Source organism: Phaethon lepturus, unplaced genomic scaffold, assembly GCF_000687285.1.
Source record: "Phaethon lepturus isolate BGI_N335 unplaced genomic scaffold, ASM68728v1 scaffold6529, whole genome shotgun sequence".
NCBI classification, from domain to species: domain Eukaryota; kingdom Metazoa; phylum Chordata; class Aves; order Phaethontiformes; family Phaethontidae; genus Phaethon; species Phaethon lepturus.
The window spans coordinates 15,482-35,875 of NW_010564079.1; the positions used below are offsets into that span (position 1 = coordinate 15,482).

General features: G+C 39.8%; 1 protein-coding gene across 1 annotated transcript in view; it reads left to right on the forward strand.

Annotated features, from left to right (window-relative positions):
- Positions 1-289: 289 nt before the first annotated feature.
- The window catches only part of LOC104626741 (neurexin-3-like), a gene marked incomplete at both ends in the record, with an annotated part of 28,654 nt that continues 8,549 nt past the window's right edge, over positions 290-20,394 (forward strand). Inside the window, 4 exons of the mRNA XM_010294753.1 lie at positions 290-409; positions 7,823-8,204; positions 9,562-9,752; positions 10,238-10,411. Coding sequence (XP_010293055.1) covers positions 290-409; positions 7,823-8,204; positions 9,562-9,752; positions 10,238-10,411 — 867 coding nt within the window. The remainder of the gene's footprint in view (positions 410-7,822; positions 8,205-9,561; positions 9,753-10,237; positions 10,412-20,394) is intronic.

Sequence of the window (20,394 nt, forward strand, 5' to 3'; positions counted from 1 at the left end):
TTTGGAAATGAGTGCCATAGCACAAGAGAGGTTTCTATCCCTGTTTTAAATGGACGTGGCCTCTGGGCCCTGTGGAGGAAGGCACTTAACCGAGTGGAAGGGTTTGTGACCCCGACTCCCTCTGAGCGGGGAAGGTGTAGGTGCGAGGGTTGATTACAGGGTCATAACGCACCTACACGATCTACTGGTCTGTATCACACCAGGTTGATTTTGGTGACTTTTCCCATTGAGCATATACCGAATTAATTGGGGGTTTGGCTTTAACTGTTGTACCTGTCACCATCCCCAGGCAAGGGACCTGAAACCCTTTATGCTGGGCAGAAACTGAACGACAACGAGTGGCACACTGTCCGGGTAGTTCGGCGAGGAAAGAGCCTCAAGCTGATGGTGGATGATGATGTTGCTGAGGGTAAGTGTGATGTATGCATATTTTTTGGTCATTATCTTTGTATACCTGTTCCCAGTCTTGTCTCTGCTGTTACACCTGTTCTCCCTGTTCTTGTGTGTGTATCTCCACCCCCCGCCCCCTGCCCCCCGCCTCTTCCTGTTACTTCTTGTGTATTTATTGTTACTGTGTTGAAAACGAATGTTCAGTTTTGAGAGACTAACTGTTCCTAGCACCAGGTATTTCTGTGACGACTATACCGATGTGGAAATGTGGGATTAGGGGACAGATGAGCTTGCACACACCCCAGAGTGCTGAGGTGCTAAGCAGCGCTCTCTTGTGCCGGGCTCTGCTTGGGGTACACTGTGAGTATAGCTCATTCCTGAGCTGCAGATGTCATGGTTTCCAATGCTGTGGAATCAAAACCAGGGTTCTCTAAACCATTCCTCTGCACCAGACTTTTCCTTGATGGTAAACCCACATTTGGTAGATACGTTAGAAAATACGGATTTCTGTCTCTGCTGGGTTTTGGTTTTGTGGGTTTATTTACTTATTTATTTATTTTTCTCATGTTGCTGTGTTCATCCAGAACACAGAAGAAAGAAGAAAAAGAAGAAAAAGCAAATCAAGCAGTTTGTTACCAACCTTGTTTTAGAGATTAGGGAGGACCCTGACTCATCAAAGTATATCATATCGTAATGTATAGAGTGTTTGACTCCTTCCCCCTCCGCCGCCTACTTTTCTGCATTTCCTGACAGCTTTTTGAGCTCCTGCTTCTTTTTTGTAGAGAAATGTAGTTGAAAGGGGGAAGAAAAGATCAATTGCTCGGGAAAGTTGGTGTTTCCCACGTTATGAGATTCGCATTGAGATGATGCAGGGTACTTTAGATAGATGTGTTTGTTTTGTTTGTTGTGGTTTTTTGGTTTGGGTTGGGGGGGGACTGTTCAAATTTTGAGAGGGGACACTTTTCTGGTCCATTTCCCCACAGCTGCCAGAAACTTATTTTTCTTTTTTTGAAGACCTAAAATTCTCATAGCTGTATATAAATGTAGGAATTGGGTTTTTGAGGAAAACACTAGCGGTCTGAAGGCTGATAACACAATCAAAGAACAGTAACCCTGGATGCAACACTGACATGGGTATGTTCATTTAGTTGTAATCCATGCTGTTTTGCCAAATGGTGACGTCCTCTCCTCTGAGTAGCTTCTGCTCAGAGGGCGACTAGAAGGAACGACTGCCATAGGCAATGCCAGAATATTGTATCCTATCACTGCAAAAAGTTCTTTTCTACTGTGTGAATGCAATTAATTTTAATGTGGTAATTAGATTATTTGGAAAGCCACGAGTCAGGATTTTGAATTAAGCCCAAAGAAGTGGGTCTGCAGGAAAATTACTTGATGTATATTTTTCCCACTGAAGTAACTACGTATTGTGCTATATAGGCTGAGACTTTGTAAGAGAGAATCAGAAGCATATGAAAGAAGAATCTGTCTCTCTCCTTGTTGGAATTGGCAGATGCTTGGTCAACACTAGCTTGTAGGAAAACGAAAATCTGTTTAAGAGCGAACTTTCTGAATTAGTGAAACATGCTGGTAAACACTTAATCCTGATTACTTCTGCATTTAAGAATTCTTCTGGATATGCTTTTTCAGCAAGCACCATGAGGTGGCGCGCTCTGCATTGCCAACTCAAGACCCAAAAGCCATCTGTTTTTGAAATCTCTTTTTCATGAAACTGAATTTATAAATAATAACGATACAATCCTATACTAAAATAGGATGTGCATATGTACATGGATATGAATTACATAATTAAAGATGCATTACAGCTAAAAATACCTATTAAAAGGATGCCATCATGGTAAAGTCAAAAGTCAGAAAAACCAGAGTTAAGATTTTCTGTGCAATCTACATCCCACTTCCTTGTGCAGATGATACAGTCTTCAACGATGTGGTTACATAGATTTTTCCACAGGATTCTTGCCGTCTTTAGGCATAGATCAGAAATCTAAATTGGGGCCCCAGTACAAATAAACAACCTATTAGATTGCCTCTTCCTTTCTTATTGCTTGTTTAGAACAATGCATGCCAACTAAGTTTTGTTCTAAATATACAGCTGCCTTCCCTCTTTTTGGTGTGTGTGTTGTGTGCTACCCATCAATATGTTCATATAGATCTAAGAAGCTGTAACTGGATTTATTCCCATGTCTACATTTTATATGAAGCGTGTAGGCATCTCCTGTTTTACGGGTTTGGAAACAGTGCACAGGATTAAAGTTGGACGTATTTGGTACCGATTTGGCATGATTTTTCAGTCTCTTGCATGCACAAATATTCAACATGTCTACAGATTGGATCCTGTAACCGTACCACTTGGAGAATTAGGTCTAGACAATTAATGACCACCTGTGAAAAATTTGTAATGAAGTGATTGACTTGGCTTCCTGCAGGACATCTAAGGCAGAGACAGAATCCAATTCCCCTGGACAGCGTTTTGCTGCGTTATCACAAAACCCTCCTCCCACATAACCCACCCCCCTCAGAACATACCTCAGAACATCAGTGATAAATGAGAGACAAATATAGCAAATATCCCTCCCTACAACATCTTGCTAGCACCCCGATACTGCAGTGGAGGCAGGATTTTTTTCTGTGTGCTAACACTTGAACTAAAGAGCTGCTGGTTGCTGTAGTAGTTACAATACTCTCTACAGAGCACAGCAGAGGAATTAGAGGTGAACTCTGCAGGTGGGTCTGACAGCTAATGAGATCAGAAAATACTGGGTTTCATTCCATGATTTCTTAGGAAAATACATCTCTGTCCTGATTCTGGTCTTACATTGGCATGTCCTTTTCAGCTTTTCACTGAACTACTGCTAATTTTTTGCACTACCACTGCTATCAGTGTCCTATTTTTCTTAAGCCAGTCTGAGTTTTCTCATTTTCTAAAATAAGAAGATTTCGAAATTTTTTTTCCTAAGTTTCTAGGTTCTTTAGAAAATGAATTATTTTTAAAGAAATTCCTTTTTTAAAAGGAATTCTGGAAGAATTCCTTTTCTAAAATTCTAGGTTCACCTCTTCCAACCTCCCTCACTCCATTTCTAGTGCCCCCTATATTTGGGTTCTCTGTCCCAGTGTACGGCAGATCTCACAGGCCTGACTTTTCTCTGCTACTGTGGCAACAACAGCTTCTTTGCATTTATCTAAGAGTAGAAGAGCTAAGGAGAAGAGTTTTCTTATTCTTGGTCCTCAATATATCTACATAATATTTTTCTAATCTTTTGAAGTAAAGCAGCATAGTTCTCTTTTAAAAGTGATTATTTTTTTTTAATTTTATTTTTAAGAAAACATAATTCTTCTGGCTTGGAAAATCAGAAGTTTTCATTTGATAACAATACAACTGAAACAGCCTCTGACAATCACAGTAGCAGAAGTGAGATGGTTTGTCTAAACAAACTTTCCCATATACAGTTTCAGGTCCTGTGAACTGGCATTTTTCAAACTAAAATATTGTTATTTCTGGTAAAGAACTGTTTCAAGACTTAAAAACATTTGCATTGATACTGACTCTTGAATTTCTGAATAGTCAGAGATATCACAGAATCACAGAATCATTAAGGTTGGAAAAGACCTTCAAGATCATCAAGTCCAACCGTCTACCCAACAGCACCGTGCCCACTAAACCGTGTCCCGAAGTGCCATGTCCACACATTTTTTGAACACTTCCAGTGATGGTGACTCCACCACCTCCCTGGGCAGCCTGTTCCAATGCTTGACCATTCTCTCCGTAAAGAAATTTTTCCTAGTATCTAATCTAAACCTTCCCTAATATGTGACTCTTCATCTGCTTGTAAGTTTGTCCACCTGTATCTGCTTGGGTTGAAGCTTTCCATGTCAATGGTCTTTACATAATTGTCTTTAAATTTAAATCCACTGCTAAAATTGGGAATAAGTGAAAAAAATACATCATTTTGCATAATATTTTCTCTTCCTTTTTGGCATAGACACTTGAAAACATTTTTTCTAGTAACAACTGTGCTTGTTTGCTACCATTGCAAAAACTTGATCACATTTGGACAAAGTATAAACTGAAGAATTGCATTTTGTACATGATCATGAGATGTGAGTTAGGTATATATCAGTGTTTCAAGAGAACCTAAACAAGAAAGAGAGCATCCATTAATTTAATGTGACTTTTTACACACCATAAGCCAGGATGTATTATCCAAGTGTCTTAAACATTTTCAGCTTTCATTCTATCCCCAACAGAAAAAGAACAAAGAATGTGAATAGGAGGAAAAGTCATGAAAGGCCTATCTTTTTTTCTTTTTTTTTTTAGGTGAGAAATGCTAGGGGATTTCAGGAGATAGCACAGAATATGAGAAAGCTTGTAAGTCCCAGTTTATATGACCTGAGGGAATTAAAAGAGGAGTTTGTCCTGGAATCAGCTATGGTGATCAGTGTGACTCCCAGGTATAATCCCCATGACTCAGAAATGCCTCTTGCAGTGCCTAGTCGAGCCGTGTATATATGCTAACTGACTAACAGATGGGATCAAGCAGGATATTATTGCTAAATTTTGTCTGTCTATAGCACACTGGAAGCATTTATTCAGATCTAAATCCAGGTGTCATTTTTTCACAAAATTAGTATGAATTGATATATTTTTGACATTCTGTCCTTCTGTTCTTTTAAACCTGATTGAATTTGACCAGCATGTTAAAATGTTGTTGGAGATAGAAGGACCAACAGGTAGCATGGCCATTTCCTTTGGAAAACCTAAAATGAAGGACTTTACTTGTGCAGTAATTATGTTAGCAACATACTAGAAGATTAAGTAGAGAAATGTGCAAAAGCAGGGAAAAGTTGGAAGTAGATAGGTCTGTGTTTGTATGTGTTTTGATGTTGTCTAATTTCATATTTGCCGCTATCCTTTTTCCCACAGGAGCTTTGTTCTTCTCCTTATATTAAGAAAGAACAGTACAGCAAAACGGTTGACATTAGGTCTCTGTAGTAAAGGAGGTGCCTGTTTTTAAGATCCCCTTTGAAAAGTCTGTAGTGAATGAGACAGCATGTTAAAAGAGGAAAGGAACCTCTGTATAAGGCATGTGAAAACAGCCCAGGGGAATTGACTTCTCTACCTTAGAATTCCTGTGGAAAGCTGGATAAGTCACTTGAAGTCAGATCCTTCACAGTTGATTGTACCTGACCTTTTGAGGAGTACTTATTTGGCATTGTGGATCTTATTTCTGGAAGTACTAGGCCTCAAAACCAGTGAGTGCTCTGAAGTTGTTACATATTCCACTATTTCTTCTTTGAGATCCAAAACTATTTATATGTTGATCTCTCTGTTCCTCAGCTTTGCGTATATAAAATTGAAAGTAATGTTCCTTAGTCTTGCAGGAGGAATGCAAGGAATGCAATAATTCTCTTGTTCTAGAAGACTAGTATTTGAGGATAATTTGCATACTGTGCTGCTGAACTTGTGGGTTGACTGTGGCTGGCTGCCAGACACCCACCCAGCTGCTCTCTCACTCCCTCTCCTCAATAGGGCAGGGGGGAAAACAGGATAAGAGGGCTCATGGTTCAAGATAAAGATAGGAAAGTCACTTACCAATTCCTGTCATGGACAAAACAGACTTGACTTGGGGAAAATTAATTTTAATTTATTGCCAGTTAAAAATAGAATTGGATGGTCAGGGGAAAAAATCCCCAGAAAGTAAAACACCTTCCCTCGCCCCCTCCTTTTCTCAGGTTTGCTCCATCATTCCTGACTCTTCTACCTCCCCCCACCACCCGTGGTGCAGGGGGATGAGGTATGGTGGCTGTGGTCAGCCTGTAACAGCTCTTCTCTTCTGCTCCTTCCTCCTCGCACTTTTCCCCTGCTCCAGTGTGGATCCTTCCCATGGGTGGCAGGAAGTGCTCCAGCATGAGTCCTCCACAGGCTGTCAGGAAAACCTGCTTCACTGTGGGGGCTCTGTGGGATGCAGTTCCTTCAGGAAATATCCACCTGCTGTGGCATAGGGGTCCTCCATGGGCTGCACTGTGGGTGTCTGCTCTACCATGGTCTTCTCCATGGGCTGCCAGAGAACTTCCACTCTGGTGCCTGGAGTGCCTCCTCCAACTCCTCCTTTTCTGACCTTGGTGTTCACAGGATTGTTTCTTTTTTCCCTTTGTTCCTTACTCATGGGCAGCATTTTGCCCCTTCTTAAATATGTTTTCACAGACGTAGCATCATGGCAGAGGGGCTCAGCTCTGCCGTGTGGTGGGTCTGTTGTAGAACCATCTGAGTTTGGCACAGGGCAGTTGTGGCCTCTCCTCACAGATGCTGCCCTGCAGCCACCCCGCAGCCAGCACCTTACCACGTAAACTCAGTATAACACTGCAGAAAATGTCATAAGAGAAAAATAACAGCACATTTGTAGATTTGTAGCAGAGTTGGAATAATTGTTGTATGTTGAATGATGAGAAAACAATTAAATGTTGAGTGTTTGTTCATTAATGTTATTACTGTTGTATAGTAAACAACACAAGGTCTTTGTAGAAAGGATATGTGCTTGTGTGACCAAATAGTTAAAACTATCGTAATGAAGAACTATAGAGGACTAAAATAAAGTTGCTTGTAATAGTATGCATTCTGATATGTCACCCAGTTTGTCTTTGTATTCAAACTAGTCGTTTAGCATACTGTTGTATTTCATCTGTCTGTGCGGGTTCTGTGTCTGTGCTGATGCCTAGTGTGCTCATTGAAACATTTAAATATGCTTCAAGAGTAGTCTGATGTATTTGGTATCCTGAATAACTTGATTATTTTAATTGAGAGGTTAAAATCCGTCACAATGTGACAAAAAGCCCAAGTGGTAAATTGATTATTTGAATATGTAGAGGCCTTTTTGCCTGTTGCATTCTTGTGTATTTCCCTCCTGCCATGCTCTTAAAACAAGGGAAATAACATCAGGTACCAGGACAGAACAGCAGCATAAAGATTACTAGATTTATGACTGTTCTCACTTCGTGTTCTTCTCGTTTTATATTAATGTATGTTTATTGAGTGTTTTAAGGAAGCACACTTGTAAAAGTTGGTTCAGAAGTTTTTTTGGCAGATGGACTGTTGGATCAAATGGATCACTGTAGGCTTTAAGGGAGAGAACTACTTTTCTTTGCAGACAAGAAAGCCTGTGAAGCACAGGGAGAAATACAGAGCTTGCTGCCCATGGCCCTTTAGTCCTGTCTTCTCTCTTCTGCCAGGTTTTGCCAACTGCTGGACTCAAGCCTCTCCACCAAGAGTTTGTACATTCTTTCTTATGCAAGCTGGTGAACAGCGATCAGATAGGATTAATTACTGCTATTAGTCTGGAAGCTGGAGAGTGAACCTAACATATAACCTGTTACTGATCCCTGGCCTTTCTGCATGTTCCTCCTTGTTTCTGTCCTTCAGGCACAATGATTGGTGATCACACCCGCTTGGAATTTCACAACATCGAAACAGGGATCATGACGGAGAAACGGTACATTTCTGTCATACCCTCCAGCTTCATTGGCCACCTCCAGAGCCTCATGTTCAACGGGATGCTCTACATTGACCTGTGCAAGAATGGTGACATTGACTATTGCGAGCTGAAGGCACGCTTTGGTCTCCGCAACATTATAGCTGACCCTGTGACGTTCAAGACGAAGAGCAGCTACCTGAGCTTGGCCACCTTACAGGCTTACACATCCATGCACCTCTTCTTTCAGTTCAAGACTACTTCGGCTGATGGTTTCATTCTCTTTAACAGTGGTGATGGCAATGACTTTATCGCAGTTGAACTAGTCAAGGGGTAAGTAAAGTTTCTGCTATGTTCTACTGGTTCGCTATATAAAAACTTACTTACAGGTAAACTTAAAACGTGTAAAGAGAAATTCACCTCATACCCATGTTTTCTGTTTGCTGAGATGTATGACAAAGCACTTAGACATAAACACTGAAGCTTAATATTCCTGATTTTATCACTGACTTCCCCCTATGGCTGAGGAAAAGACACTTTTCTAGCGTGAGACATTACTGTTTTAAGTCCTTTGGATTTGATTAGGCCAAGTTTTGTCCTGTAAACCTTGCAGAATATCACAGAGGAGGAAATGTGAGTGTCTCTCCCTCTATTTTATTTTTTTTTCCTTTAACAGACCTGTTTTGTTTCTGCCACCTCTACTTAAGGAAAAAAGAGCATGTGGGTTGCTGAATTTGTATTTCTGCTGGTGATGCTTGAGGAAAAGCAAACTCAGCTTGCTTTTGAGCCACTATATTCTTTTTGCAAGACCAAGAGCTTATTAAAAAAAAAAATCCTTTGTTAGCTGAACAAATTTTAGACTCATCTAGTCACAGTAGACATGTTTTCGACAAATACAGTGTACTAGTCCTGTTTATTTCAGTATAACTATAGTTCAATCTGTTTCATTTTTAACTTTGCACATATTTCTGTAAGTGGGACACTGAGCAATAAAAAAAGCAGGAGTCACGAGCTCCTGGTGATCTGAGGGTTTAATTTTGTTGGATCTTTTTTTTCCTTTCTAAGAAGAATATTTCTTTTCTATCCTCAGGTGGATTTCTGTGTTTGAACTATATAAATAATTCAGGGTAACACTCCTATGACTTCAGTCTTCGTTAGGGTCTTTTCTTTTTGCTGAAATCTTTGCTAATTGTTTTCCAGCTGTTTGAATAAACCTAGAATCTTATGTGAATCTTAGTACAATATTTTGAGTGAGTTTCCCAATTAACTTCTTAAGGGAGTTATTAAAAACTCAGAATGAATCTGGGGAATATATGCCCCAAATAAGCATATCTAGTGTTGCTCCCCAGCACATTTATTGATCTTACCAATTTTAAAAAATAATTACATGCACAGAGAGGGTTTTTGTGGATCTGCAAGAACTTTGTGAAAAAGAGGAGCTTTATAGCTAGAATTTGATTACTGAAAATGTTGTCATCTCAAAATACTAATTGTTACACTTTCTTGGTAGAAAAGAAACAACTATATCTTTTCAAATCAGTGGCTAATATTTGGGCTTACTAGAACCTTCTAACCCAGAGATACCTCACTTCATGACTTTTGTAAGTTAATGCATCAAGTCTGGCTGGAATAAGGGTCAGTACTGCTGCAGTTCTCACACAATTTTAACTAGTTCTTGCTATGATTATAGGTATATACACTATGTGTTTGACCTTGGAAATGGACCTAATGTTATCAAAGGCAACAGTGATCGTCCTCTTAATGACAACCAATGGCACAATGTCGTCATCACCAGAGATAACAGCAACACACACAGCCTAAAGGTGGACACTAAGATGGTCACTCAGGTTATCAATGGTGCCAAAAATCTGGATCTTAAAGGTAAATTCTACAAGCCTGAGAGTTCCCCCCGTTATTCTTGCAGGGCTCAACCAGTAAACAAGAAAAAGCTTGCAGAAACTATTCATTACAGAACACTAAATCTGGAATTTGCTGATTTGGGCTTTCAATTTATTTTTTCTCTTTCTCTGTTTGGCAACTTCCTGTAGCAGAATAGTTTGTCATATTTTGCTTTTTCAGAAATTGATTGTCATTGTATAGTTTTTCCTAGTTAGAACGCAATTACAACTGTTTTTTGTCTTGGGGGGGCAAGTAGTGGTGTTTATTTGTCTTAGGTTTGGTGGTGGTGGTTTTTTTTCGTGTAGGAAAGGAGGCAGAAATGACTTCTTGCACAATATCTTGCTCTGTTTTTAACCTTTTCTGAGCAGCTGTTCAGCTTGCTATATTCATGTCTGGACAGGGAGGGAAGCCATTTTAGAAGGTATGTAAACTCCTCCTTCTTGTATGTTTACCACTTTCTCTTCCAGGTGATCTCTACATTGCTGGCCTAGCTCAAGGCATGTACAGCAACCTCCCAAAGCTTGTGGCCTCACGTGATGGATTTCAAGGCTGTCTAGCATCTGTGGACTTGAATGGGCGCCTGCCTGATCTAATCAATGATGCTCTGCACCGCAGTGGGCAGATAGAACGTGGATGCGAAGGTATAATTGATTTCAGAAGTTTCTCTTTCAAGCACTGCCTTCTTCGTTGCTATCCTCTGTGCATCTACGTGTCCACCTTACTGTCCATTTCATTAGTTTGCTTTCATCGTGACATCCCTCACTACACTTGTGTGTCTCATGCAGTTTAAGGATAGCTAACTTGTGCAAGCAGCTTAGCAGCTGTTCTCTTGCATACTCCATACCCTATGAGGTGGTACTTCCAGTAGCAGAAAGGATGGTACTGGGATGGACTACTATTTGCTAGTGCTTTTCTCAGAGTGGTTTATTAACATTACAGTACTCTTAAAATACTTTGAAAGAGCCTTCAATTCACTTGTGCTTCAGAATGCCCTTTTGTGGGAACCACAGAAGTAAGTATTTTGAAGACCAAGTAGAGGCAGGGGAATGGAAGATAGAAGGAACTGAAGGGTGAAGATTGGACCAAAACGGGAGTTCCATTTGGAGCAGGTGGGCCTCCAATGAAAGCACTGAGGGCTATTCCCTAGCATTGTCTCTGCTGTCTGGAAAACCTTTCTCTTCTGTAGTTTCTTTTTTCCAGCCAGTTTAGAAATAAATGTGCTGAGTGACTTTTTGAAGCATGTAAATAGTAGTAATTTCTTGAAGCTTCTTTAAATAATTTACTGTTCCTGCTAAGCTCCCATTAATGAAAAGAATATTGACATCAGCAGCACTGACTCAGTAACATGCATCTGGCATCAATTGCCAAAGCACTTGAGATACTTAGCATCAAAAACCCCAAGATTTTGCTGGCTGGGTTAAACGAAAAATCACCGTTATGTCTAGCTCCACTGAATACCAGTCTGCCGTGTTGGCTACCAGTCACCAGAGGAAGATAGTTTTATCAGTAAAGTTGTCTGGTATGTATGTTTCCATGAAGATGAATGTTCCTAACTGATCCTTCAAGACAGGACTTCACAAAGCGAAATTACTCTTTGATCATATTTCCCTGCTGTGTCAAGATTATAGGTTACATTATGCCTTGCCACTTGCTGAGACTGTCCCTTCTTAGGATTGAAAGTATCATCATAGTGCTGTCTTTAAGTATTCATGAAACATCAAGCTGGCAGTCCACGCCCTTCTTTGTCTCCCAGTGTTCTTATTGGCTGGGAGCTCCTGTGCCTCAGATCTCCTTCCACTCTCCCACAATAATACTCTGGTTTGTGAGAATTTTGTGTCCTGTCACAGGAGCTTGCTCAATGTCGAGTCTAATTTCACAGTATCGGAAGGTGCTGCACAGCTATAGGCTGTTCTTTTTTCTGCCTCTGCAGTGTTTAATAGCATCTGTTAACCACACCATTCCTTGTGGGAATGAGCATAGTGTAGCAGAACTTGTGGCTTTGCCCATTTGTAGCAGAGCTAAAATTCCAAAAGTAGAGTACTTTTTTCTGTGGTGTTGTTTACAAGGTTCAAGGAAAAAAGAAAATCCGTTTGGGTTTTTTTGAAAATGTCTTTTCTGATTATTCTTGGTGCAGTGAAAGCTATTCTTTAATATTAGTGATTTCTGGTAATTCTATTTAAAATTAACTTAAAATTATCTAAAATTATTTAAAATTATCTGTTGGTTCTATAGCCTGCATGTTATCTCTACTAGTTCTTCTCCTTCAGAGGATCTCTCATTAGACTAACCTGGTGTTCTGTGGCTCAGGAACAGAATAATGATGCTTTCCTGGAAGACTACACCATTATTGGAGCTACGAGGTTTCCTTCCTCTGTACCCAGTGTAGTTCTTTGCTTTAGTGTCCTATTGTGATGGTTGTGTATTGTCAGTGCTGCTCCCAAAACATGTAACACCGTGTGTGCTAATCTGGTACCAGCACAGCTGCTACCTGAATGTGGAGATTGATTCACTCTTAGAAATGTCAGCAATGTGACTTCCCCTTCTCTTCTAAAGACCTTCAAACAAGATTCAAAACTGGAGACAGACCTAAAAATCTGTGTGGGAAGCTCAATGACGGGCCTTGTTCTGCCTTTAGAAGAACTTGATCTTGCAAAGCAGTGCCCATGCTGTCTTCCTGAATGGTCCCTGCTTATACCAAGGGAACTGCTGAAGACGAATCCATTTTCTTTGCCAAAATGTTTAGGATTAGTAAAAAAACCTGAGAAATAGGTCACCAGAAAGCTGTTTCATTTGGGTTTTTTTTTTTACAGCAATCCCCAAGGCTTTATCTCGCATCTTGACTGCTGCCTGCTGGTGCCTGTTCTTTCTGCCAGTGAAAGTCATGCCTATCTCTCATTTTTCTAAGGAAAGAAAAACTCAAAGCATGTTCAGTCCTTATTTAAGTCTCCCTGTTTCGTTTCTGTCTGAAGTGATCTTGGGTGTAGTCTTAACAACATTTTGAAGTTCTTGCTGTCTCATGATGTTTAAATGTGTTTGTAATACTTGCAGGCTTTTTGGGTGAGAATAGTTGTGCTGTGAGTTGATTTGCAGAACATGTCCTTATTTCATCATGAAGGGTAGTAGGACCGTGCATATGATGAGAACATGCATGCCTAAAGGAATGTCATCCCATCCCCTCATATGAACCTTACCTTCCAAATGCAGTGTGAGAAAGAATTCTGCTAATGCTTGTCTCTTGTTGCAGCTTTGCTTTCAGAAGCAGAGGAGGTTACAAGATGGCAGCCATTTTCTCTGAAACTGTCAGTTTGATCTTGGGTAGAATCAAAGGATGTGGGGAGGAAGGAAGCCTGGAGAACAGTAGAATGTGAGGTGTAGGTCAGCAGACAGCACTGTCCCACCTAAGACAGACCAGTACTGCCGCAAATAGGTGACATTGTTACATCCTGTTTGCATTTGTTATCTCTATTCATATATTTCAGTACCCTATATTTCCATACCACCAATTAAGACTCACAAGTTTTAATAGGAAAATAACATTATTTTTCTTGGTTCTACTGCCACCTTTTATTCGGTCTGAGTAAGCCATTGAACTTCCTTGGCCACACTGTTCCTCTTATGTGCTTGAGCATAATTCAGCCTTATTGTGCACCACAAAGCACAAACCTACCACATTACGCAACTAGCTGCATTCCAGTGATGGGTAAAGCAGTGCTCCTATTTGAGCAGGAGCAGGAAGCACTTTCAATATAAATGATATTTATGTAAGATTTCTTTTAGGACCTGGAGAATCCCAAAGCATTGTTAAGCCATATATAGGAGTCATTAACTGAATTGCAGGCATACATGACACTGAAAGTGGCTGGGGTTTAATAGCGTGTAGTAGTGCTAAAAAAAAAAAAAAAAAAGAATTCGAAGACCTAAGGCAAGAATTACTTTATATCTGATTGCCTATCAGTTTTATTACTATAATTTCTTTAAATTATCTATGTTTAAGATTTGTTTAAGATAGCACAGCCAAGTAATCTTTTTATCCTGTTTGTTGGCTGAATGTCAGCTTCGTTTTGCATTATGTGGCTTTCTTGTGTGCCGGACAAACTTAAGGTCTCAGCATTTGAAGTCTGCCTCTCAGTCACCAGTGTGCTGGACAAGGTGTTAGCTGCCACACTGACCCATTTTGTGTTTTGATGTGTCCTGTAGGACCATCTCTTTTGGCAAAGAATTTTGTGGGTAATTATCTGGAAGAAGAGAACCCAAAAGTGTCTGAAGTGAAAGGAGCCCATGGAGTTAAGGCGCCACAACACACCCTCCCTTCTTTTTTTATTGTGGTGGTCTGGTTTATTTTCATTGCTCTTTTGCTATTGCTGCATTTCTGATTTTTCATGAACAACAGGCAGCTCTTCATTGATCTTGAAGGTCTGGTCAGATCTGTAGTGGCAGCTTGTGTTTCCCTGGAAGGTATTTAGCAAAGCCAGAAACCTTCCTGCTGCCTGGTGTGTAAAATCTGGTCTGGGTTGATGTGCTATATAGAACTGTGGGAAGAATGAAGTTTCAGGATAATGACATTATACCAATATATTTATTAATTTTCCACAGAGTATCGTTAGCTCTCATGCTAACTGTACCTTTCATCACCATCTTTTACATAACAAGAGGGGCCTTTCCCTACCACCACCCAAAAAAAGAGGTTGGTGAGAAGGCCTGAGAGAAAAGGTACAAAAGGTAGGGAAGTGGTTAAGACTTAACTAGTCCTTATGTCGGTGTTGTGTCAGGCTACCAATCACTTTGAAGAGATGAAATCAATTCTCAGAAAGGACTTAATATCAAGGGACCACTTCTACTGGAAGCTTGCAGGCAAGTCTGCCACTTTGGGCCTTGCTCTTCCCCACCCATAAAATATGTGCATGGTGTTCATCTATTTGTGATGAGAGTATGAAATTCAACAATGTCTTGCAGAGCAACTTTGAGGTAGTGAGTGGAGGTGTCTAGAGAGGAGCAAATCACTAGAAACGGAGGAAAAGAAGCCCTCTGTCATGACCTGGTTCTCTCCAGTCTCCAGCTGTGGGCTGATGTTGGAAATTTTTATACAGCTCCTGAGTTTGAGTAACACAGGCTGAATATTTGTCCTGTGGTGTGTATGCAAGAGTTGGAGGATGGAATAAGTTGTTCCAGGTGATCTTCTTTCCCTGCTTGAAAGTAAAGAAATTTAAACTTCACATCAGCTCCGTCTTGATTCTAGACTTGTAAAATCAATCCTCTTTGTTGAGCACTTCATATCAGGTGAATGGATCAGTTTATTCCATCCACAAAAGTCAAGAATGAGTGACTCACTGTTTTTTTTCCTCATTAGTCAAGCAGATGTCCAACCTTTTGTAGAGTTTAAAGATATTGCCCTAAATATTACTAAATACCTCCTGCATTTGGGGTGTTTTTTCACCTCTTTATTTGTTTGCCATATGTTCTCCTGTGTTTTCCCTTCCTTTATTTGGACGTCTTTATGTTGCTTACCTTGGACCTTAGAGCTATCTGAAATTCAGCTGCACATTCTAAATACTCACATTCACCCCACCCTGCCCCCAGCCAATCAAACTGAACAGCAGTTGTTAAAGAACATTGTATTTCTTCTACAAGGTGGTTTTCTATGTGCTTTAGAGGTGTGGAGGCTTCTTCTGTTCACCTTTCCTCACCTGTTCCACTGATAACAGCTTCTCACAAAGGAGAGTGATTATTACTAAACTGGCTGACACTGTACCAGATGTTTTGGGACTTTTTTTGTCCTGATTTAATCTTCTTCCCGTTCCTGCAGTAAAATCATCATCTTGTGCTATTTTCCATGGAATATTATAGTTAACCTTTGGAATTCACTGGTGCATGAAAAGCATGAATGACACATACAGGCTGGATAATCAGAAACATGTTCTGCATATTAAGCAGTATGTGGGGGGAAAAAAAGCGCTAATATCATGCTTAAAATCTCACAGCAGGCTAATGTCAGAAAGGATTTCACCCTTCATCTGCTCAGTAGTGAAACTTCAAATCTGGTGATACTTCACTTTCTCTGTGGAATCAAAGGTTGTCCATTGAGGAGTGGAGTGTTAATTTATTCCATGATGGTTTGACAGCTCTCCTGTTCTTTATGCTTTTATATTCCATTGTCAGAATGGTACTGGCATTATGGAATAAATATAAACTTTGCTCCAGCTCAGCTACAAAGAAGATGAGAAGCAGGGCAGTTAGGAAAAGTTTTTGTTACACAGAAATTACTTCGTTAGCATACATGTCGAGGAAGATGCATGCATCCATGCATCATCTTCCTCCTTCCACCCCTCCCTGCCCTTCTTTTGCATTTTGTTTAAAGAACTCTGGAGATTTTATGGCTCTATGTAGTAGAGCAATTCTGGAATTGGAAAGAAAAGTCTAACTAGCTCAAAAGGGAAGGTAATTGCCATCTTGTGTCATTTGTGAGCTGTAAAACAATAGCAAAGATTCAAAATGTTAAAATTCATAGGAACCATAAGAAATGGCATCTGTTCATGCCAGTTCTAATTTATTGGGTTGTGAATGTAAAAAGAGACAATGGGAGAAAGGGAGAGCTGCCCATCTCTCTTCAATATCAGCTGTTGATATTAGAACTTTTTGAGAACAAAAGGTTATAAAGGTGAGTATGTGCTTCTTAAATACCCATGTTTTGAGCAATGAGGTCAGTGATTTGATGTTTTGTTGTTCCCATTGTGCTGTATAATCGAAATATATAACCGTCAGTGGCAAGAGGTTCAGGACCTGCTGCCTGTACTCCCATGTTTGTCCTCTGCCTTTTCCATGCTGAAAGAGAAAACTTAGAATCAAGGTATAACACGTCAAAAATCTATGTGGCTTCATTGTGACCTGGATTCCTTTAAAAAGAAAAAAAAAAATTCTGGGCCTAAATGAAGAGCATTAGTGGTATTGTTTTGTTTTGCTTTTTATGCGCTGCAATTTTCAGAAAGTGAATCAGTCAGACTTGGTAGCTTTATGATTCCCTTTTGCCATGTGGACTATGACGACCACAGATAAGAAGATCATTCTCATCTGGGTGAAACAGTAAGCTTGTACTACTGTCCCTTCTGTTGACTGCTCTGATGAGACTGATGAAGATGATAAGGGTCTAAAGCCTGAGCTACCTCCTTGCTTATCAATGCAAATTTTCTTAAGGATGTGTTGAAATTCATGAGCAGGCCACAGCTTGTGAAGGGGCAAGGTTTTACTTTCACTTTACTTCCAGTGTCAAGCTCAGTTCTTGGGATAAACAGAGATGGTTGTCTTCCAGAGTTATCAGTCCCCTCTGGTTTTCTGGCAATAAATCCACTTGGGACAAAAAGCCAGGGCAATCTGCTTTAATGAGAGACAGCAGATTTCAGTTCAGATCTGGATCCTGGATGTAGAAACAACAGAAAAATGTTGTTGCCTAGTGTGTTGAAAGTCAAAACAGATTTTTTTTTTTTTTTTTTTTTTTACTTAAATGGATTCTAAGTATTTCTCAAATGACACAAGCTCTCTTAAATTATTGGTAAATGCTGAGAGGTGGGTGTTAAGAATGTGATTTTTTTTTTCCTTCTCTTCCTATTGTCTGTAAATTCTGTGACCTTGTGTGTGTGAATGAAATGCATTTCCTTTCTTGTATGTGGTTTTGTTTTCTGTTGCTTCGTTGGTTGGAGGTAGCCACATCACTCTGTCTTTGTTGCTTATGTTGTCATTCCTGCATGTATTGATTATGCATGTTGGCTGTGATGGTTATACTAATTGCTTTCATTTGTTTAAAGTTATGTGACCCTGGTTTATCTGCCTTTATACTAACCTGTTGTTTCTTGTTTTTGCTTTTTTTGTTTGTTTGTTTGTTTTATTATTTTTTGCTAACAAAGTTGAGTTGACCAAAGCTGACCTGCAAGGTAGAGAAGGTTCTTCTTCCCCATTACTGGTTTGAACTGAAAGATGCTTTTATGCAACGTTTTGTGCCTTTTACTGGATGCAGTCACACCTCTGAGACAGGAACATGAATGACAAACCTCAGCCCCTCTGGAGGGGATATCTTGGGTTGAAGAAGGACATGGCAAACAATGGAGGGGTTTTTGTTGACCTGGGGGGTTTGACTGTATCAATCTCTGGATAGCCATAAAAACACAGGTTGATTTCCTGAAATGCCTAATGATTGTTCAGGCAAATAGCTGCTGTGTGTAAAGACATAGAATGCCCTCAGAGCTTTACAACACGAAAAGCTTACTTGGATTCTTCAGTAGTGATCTTGAGGAGTGAGACCAGGAGGTAAAAACTAGTTTTTTAACTTAGACTTGTGGGGGAGTTGGTGGGGAAAAAAACCCAAAAACAAAAACAAAACACCCAAACCACATAAATAACTTTATGGAATTTCAGTTTAAAAAAACCCACGAACTAGTAACTATAAATTCCCTTAGTAGTTATATGGCATTTTATAAGCCATAATTCATCAAACATACGAGTGGTCATGCATGATCCTTTTGTACCTGCAAATTTTTTTGTCTCTCAAGTCTTTTTAGAAACTTTTACTGGGTAATCTCTAATTTTTTACAAAGCAGATGGAGATCTCTTATGATGTTGATGCTCACATGAAACTTACTGATGTCTTTTGTTACTATTGCCTGCTAAGTAAAAAGGGATCAATCAGTAATGTTGGAGGTTGCTGAAAGGTTGAGGACTATGTGGATGGTGTTAAAATACTAAAGTTACTCAAATGAAAAAACACTGAAAATAGCTTCAGGAGAAAAGGGGGGAAAAGCTGGGAGAAACCAAGAAAGATGGCTCAGAGAGGAGAGGCCTGATAGTAATTGAGAACATGCCCCTTGAATTAGAGACTTGATAGGGTAAAGAGTGCTGACAGAAAACCAGTTTGATGAAGGATAATTCTTAGGAGACATATCATGAAGGAAGGATTAATGGTACCGTTATGTACAAATACTTTGTTTCCCCAGGATGTGAGGAAACTTGTTTATTAGGAATTAATAGGACTTTAATCCTAGTATAACTGCAGAGATGTTTTCCATGGTGTTGAAAGTTTATTTTTTTAAACATGATAGTGAAAGCATACTTCCCAACTCATCTAAAAAGACTGCAATATAGAGTACAAAATTAACTTGTTCCTGAATGTTGTGGAAGTTTAAGAAAATGCTCTTCCTTTTTGATGGAAAATGAGAGAATGTTCTCAGGTATAAGGGGAAGTCAGAGGCATTGAACAGTGTGTCTCTGTTTAACAGTCCAAAGCCCCAAATGGTATCTGTTATGGTATCAGCTTAATCACCGTGAAATTTTGTGTCTAAGCCACAGGCTTAGTCTAAGATTTTGCTGTCAGAGGAAAACATGTGGAGTGTTCCTCTTTCATTCTCTGAGATAGAGACAAGACTTCCCAGCGTTTTACATATCACTAGAATTCAGTTTTTATGGCTTTAACCATGCATTTCATAATTTCCTTTTATATTCACCATGTTCACTGTGGAGACCTGGTGCCATTGCTGACCTGATGTAATGCAATAGATACAATTTTCAAATTAAACTATTCCTGTTCCATATTCTAGGTGTAGGCAAGTAGCAATTACCTTTGCTTCAGAATATCATCTGTGTTTTTAAGTAGGGTTTGTCATTCTATGGCTCACTAGAAAAGAATAAAAATATATTTGAAGGAACCAAGGAAATTTTAATGGGTAAATAGTTTATCACTGTAGCAGTTGTTAATAGGCAGAAGCATATTAGGAGGCATCCTCTTACCCAACAGATAAAGATACTGACAGCCTGAGGTAATTTTAGCCATTGGATGTATATGAAACATTGAATCTAGAAAGGTCTAACAGCCCAGAGGTAGGCAGAAGTTAGTGTGATGTATTGTGCTCTATGCATGTGGAGCATCTGACTGCAGCTACATTTTGCTGGCATCTCTGGCCTATTCCCAGCTATAAAAAGTTGAAGTACCCTGTTCTACAGAGGTTAGGTATTTAGAGAGTATTAGGTGCTACCTCTAGGGGATTTCTGAAGTTTATGTAAATGAAAGTGGTAAAGGATGAGATTTGAAAGAATAGGAAAGATACATAGGCTGGGACTGATATGAGGAGAAAAAGCATCCTGGAAGTATGCCGGGGTGTAATTAGCTTTAGGATTAAGGTGGTTTGTGCCATCCATTCAAACTGACAGGAAATCTGGGACTCATGTTAGATATCAGCAAGTATTGTGTCTCTCTGGCCACAGCCCCTGCGGTTATCTCCAGCCACTTGTGTGCCCATCAGAATTCAGAATGCATTCCAAGGAGTTCCTGCTTGATATTTAACATCCAGTGGGGTGGATGCAGGATGAAGAAGAGGTCCCAGAACAAACAGATTTGTTTGTTGTTTTGATTTTTCCTCAGAAAACCTAAAGGCTTCAGAACCTAAAGGCTTGTCACAGTTGTGGAGATTCCAGCTCAAGCTTATATTGTTACAGAGGTCTTAACCCTACAGGAATATTTGCCCTTCAGATGGAGACACCTGATCACATTGAAGCCTAAGAGGAAACATTTGTTTTGAGTACACAATGTGGATTATTGGCTTTTCAGGAAACCAACCTTTGCTGAATAGGTTTGGCTATTTCAGAA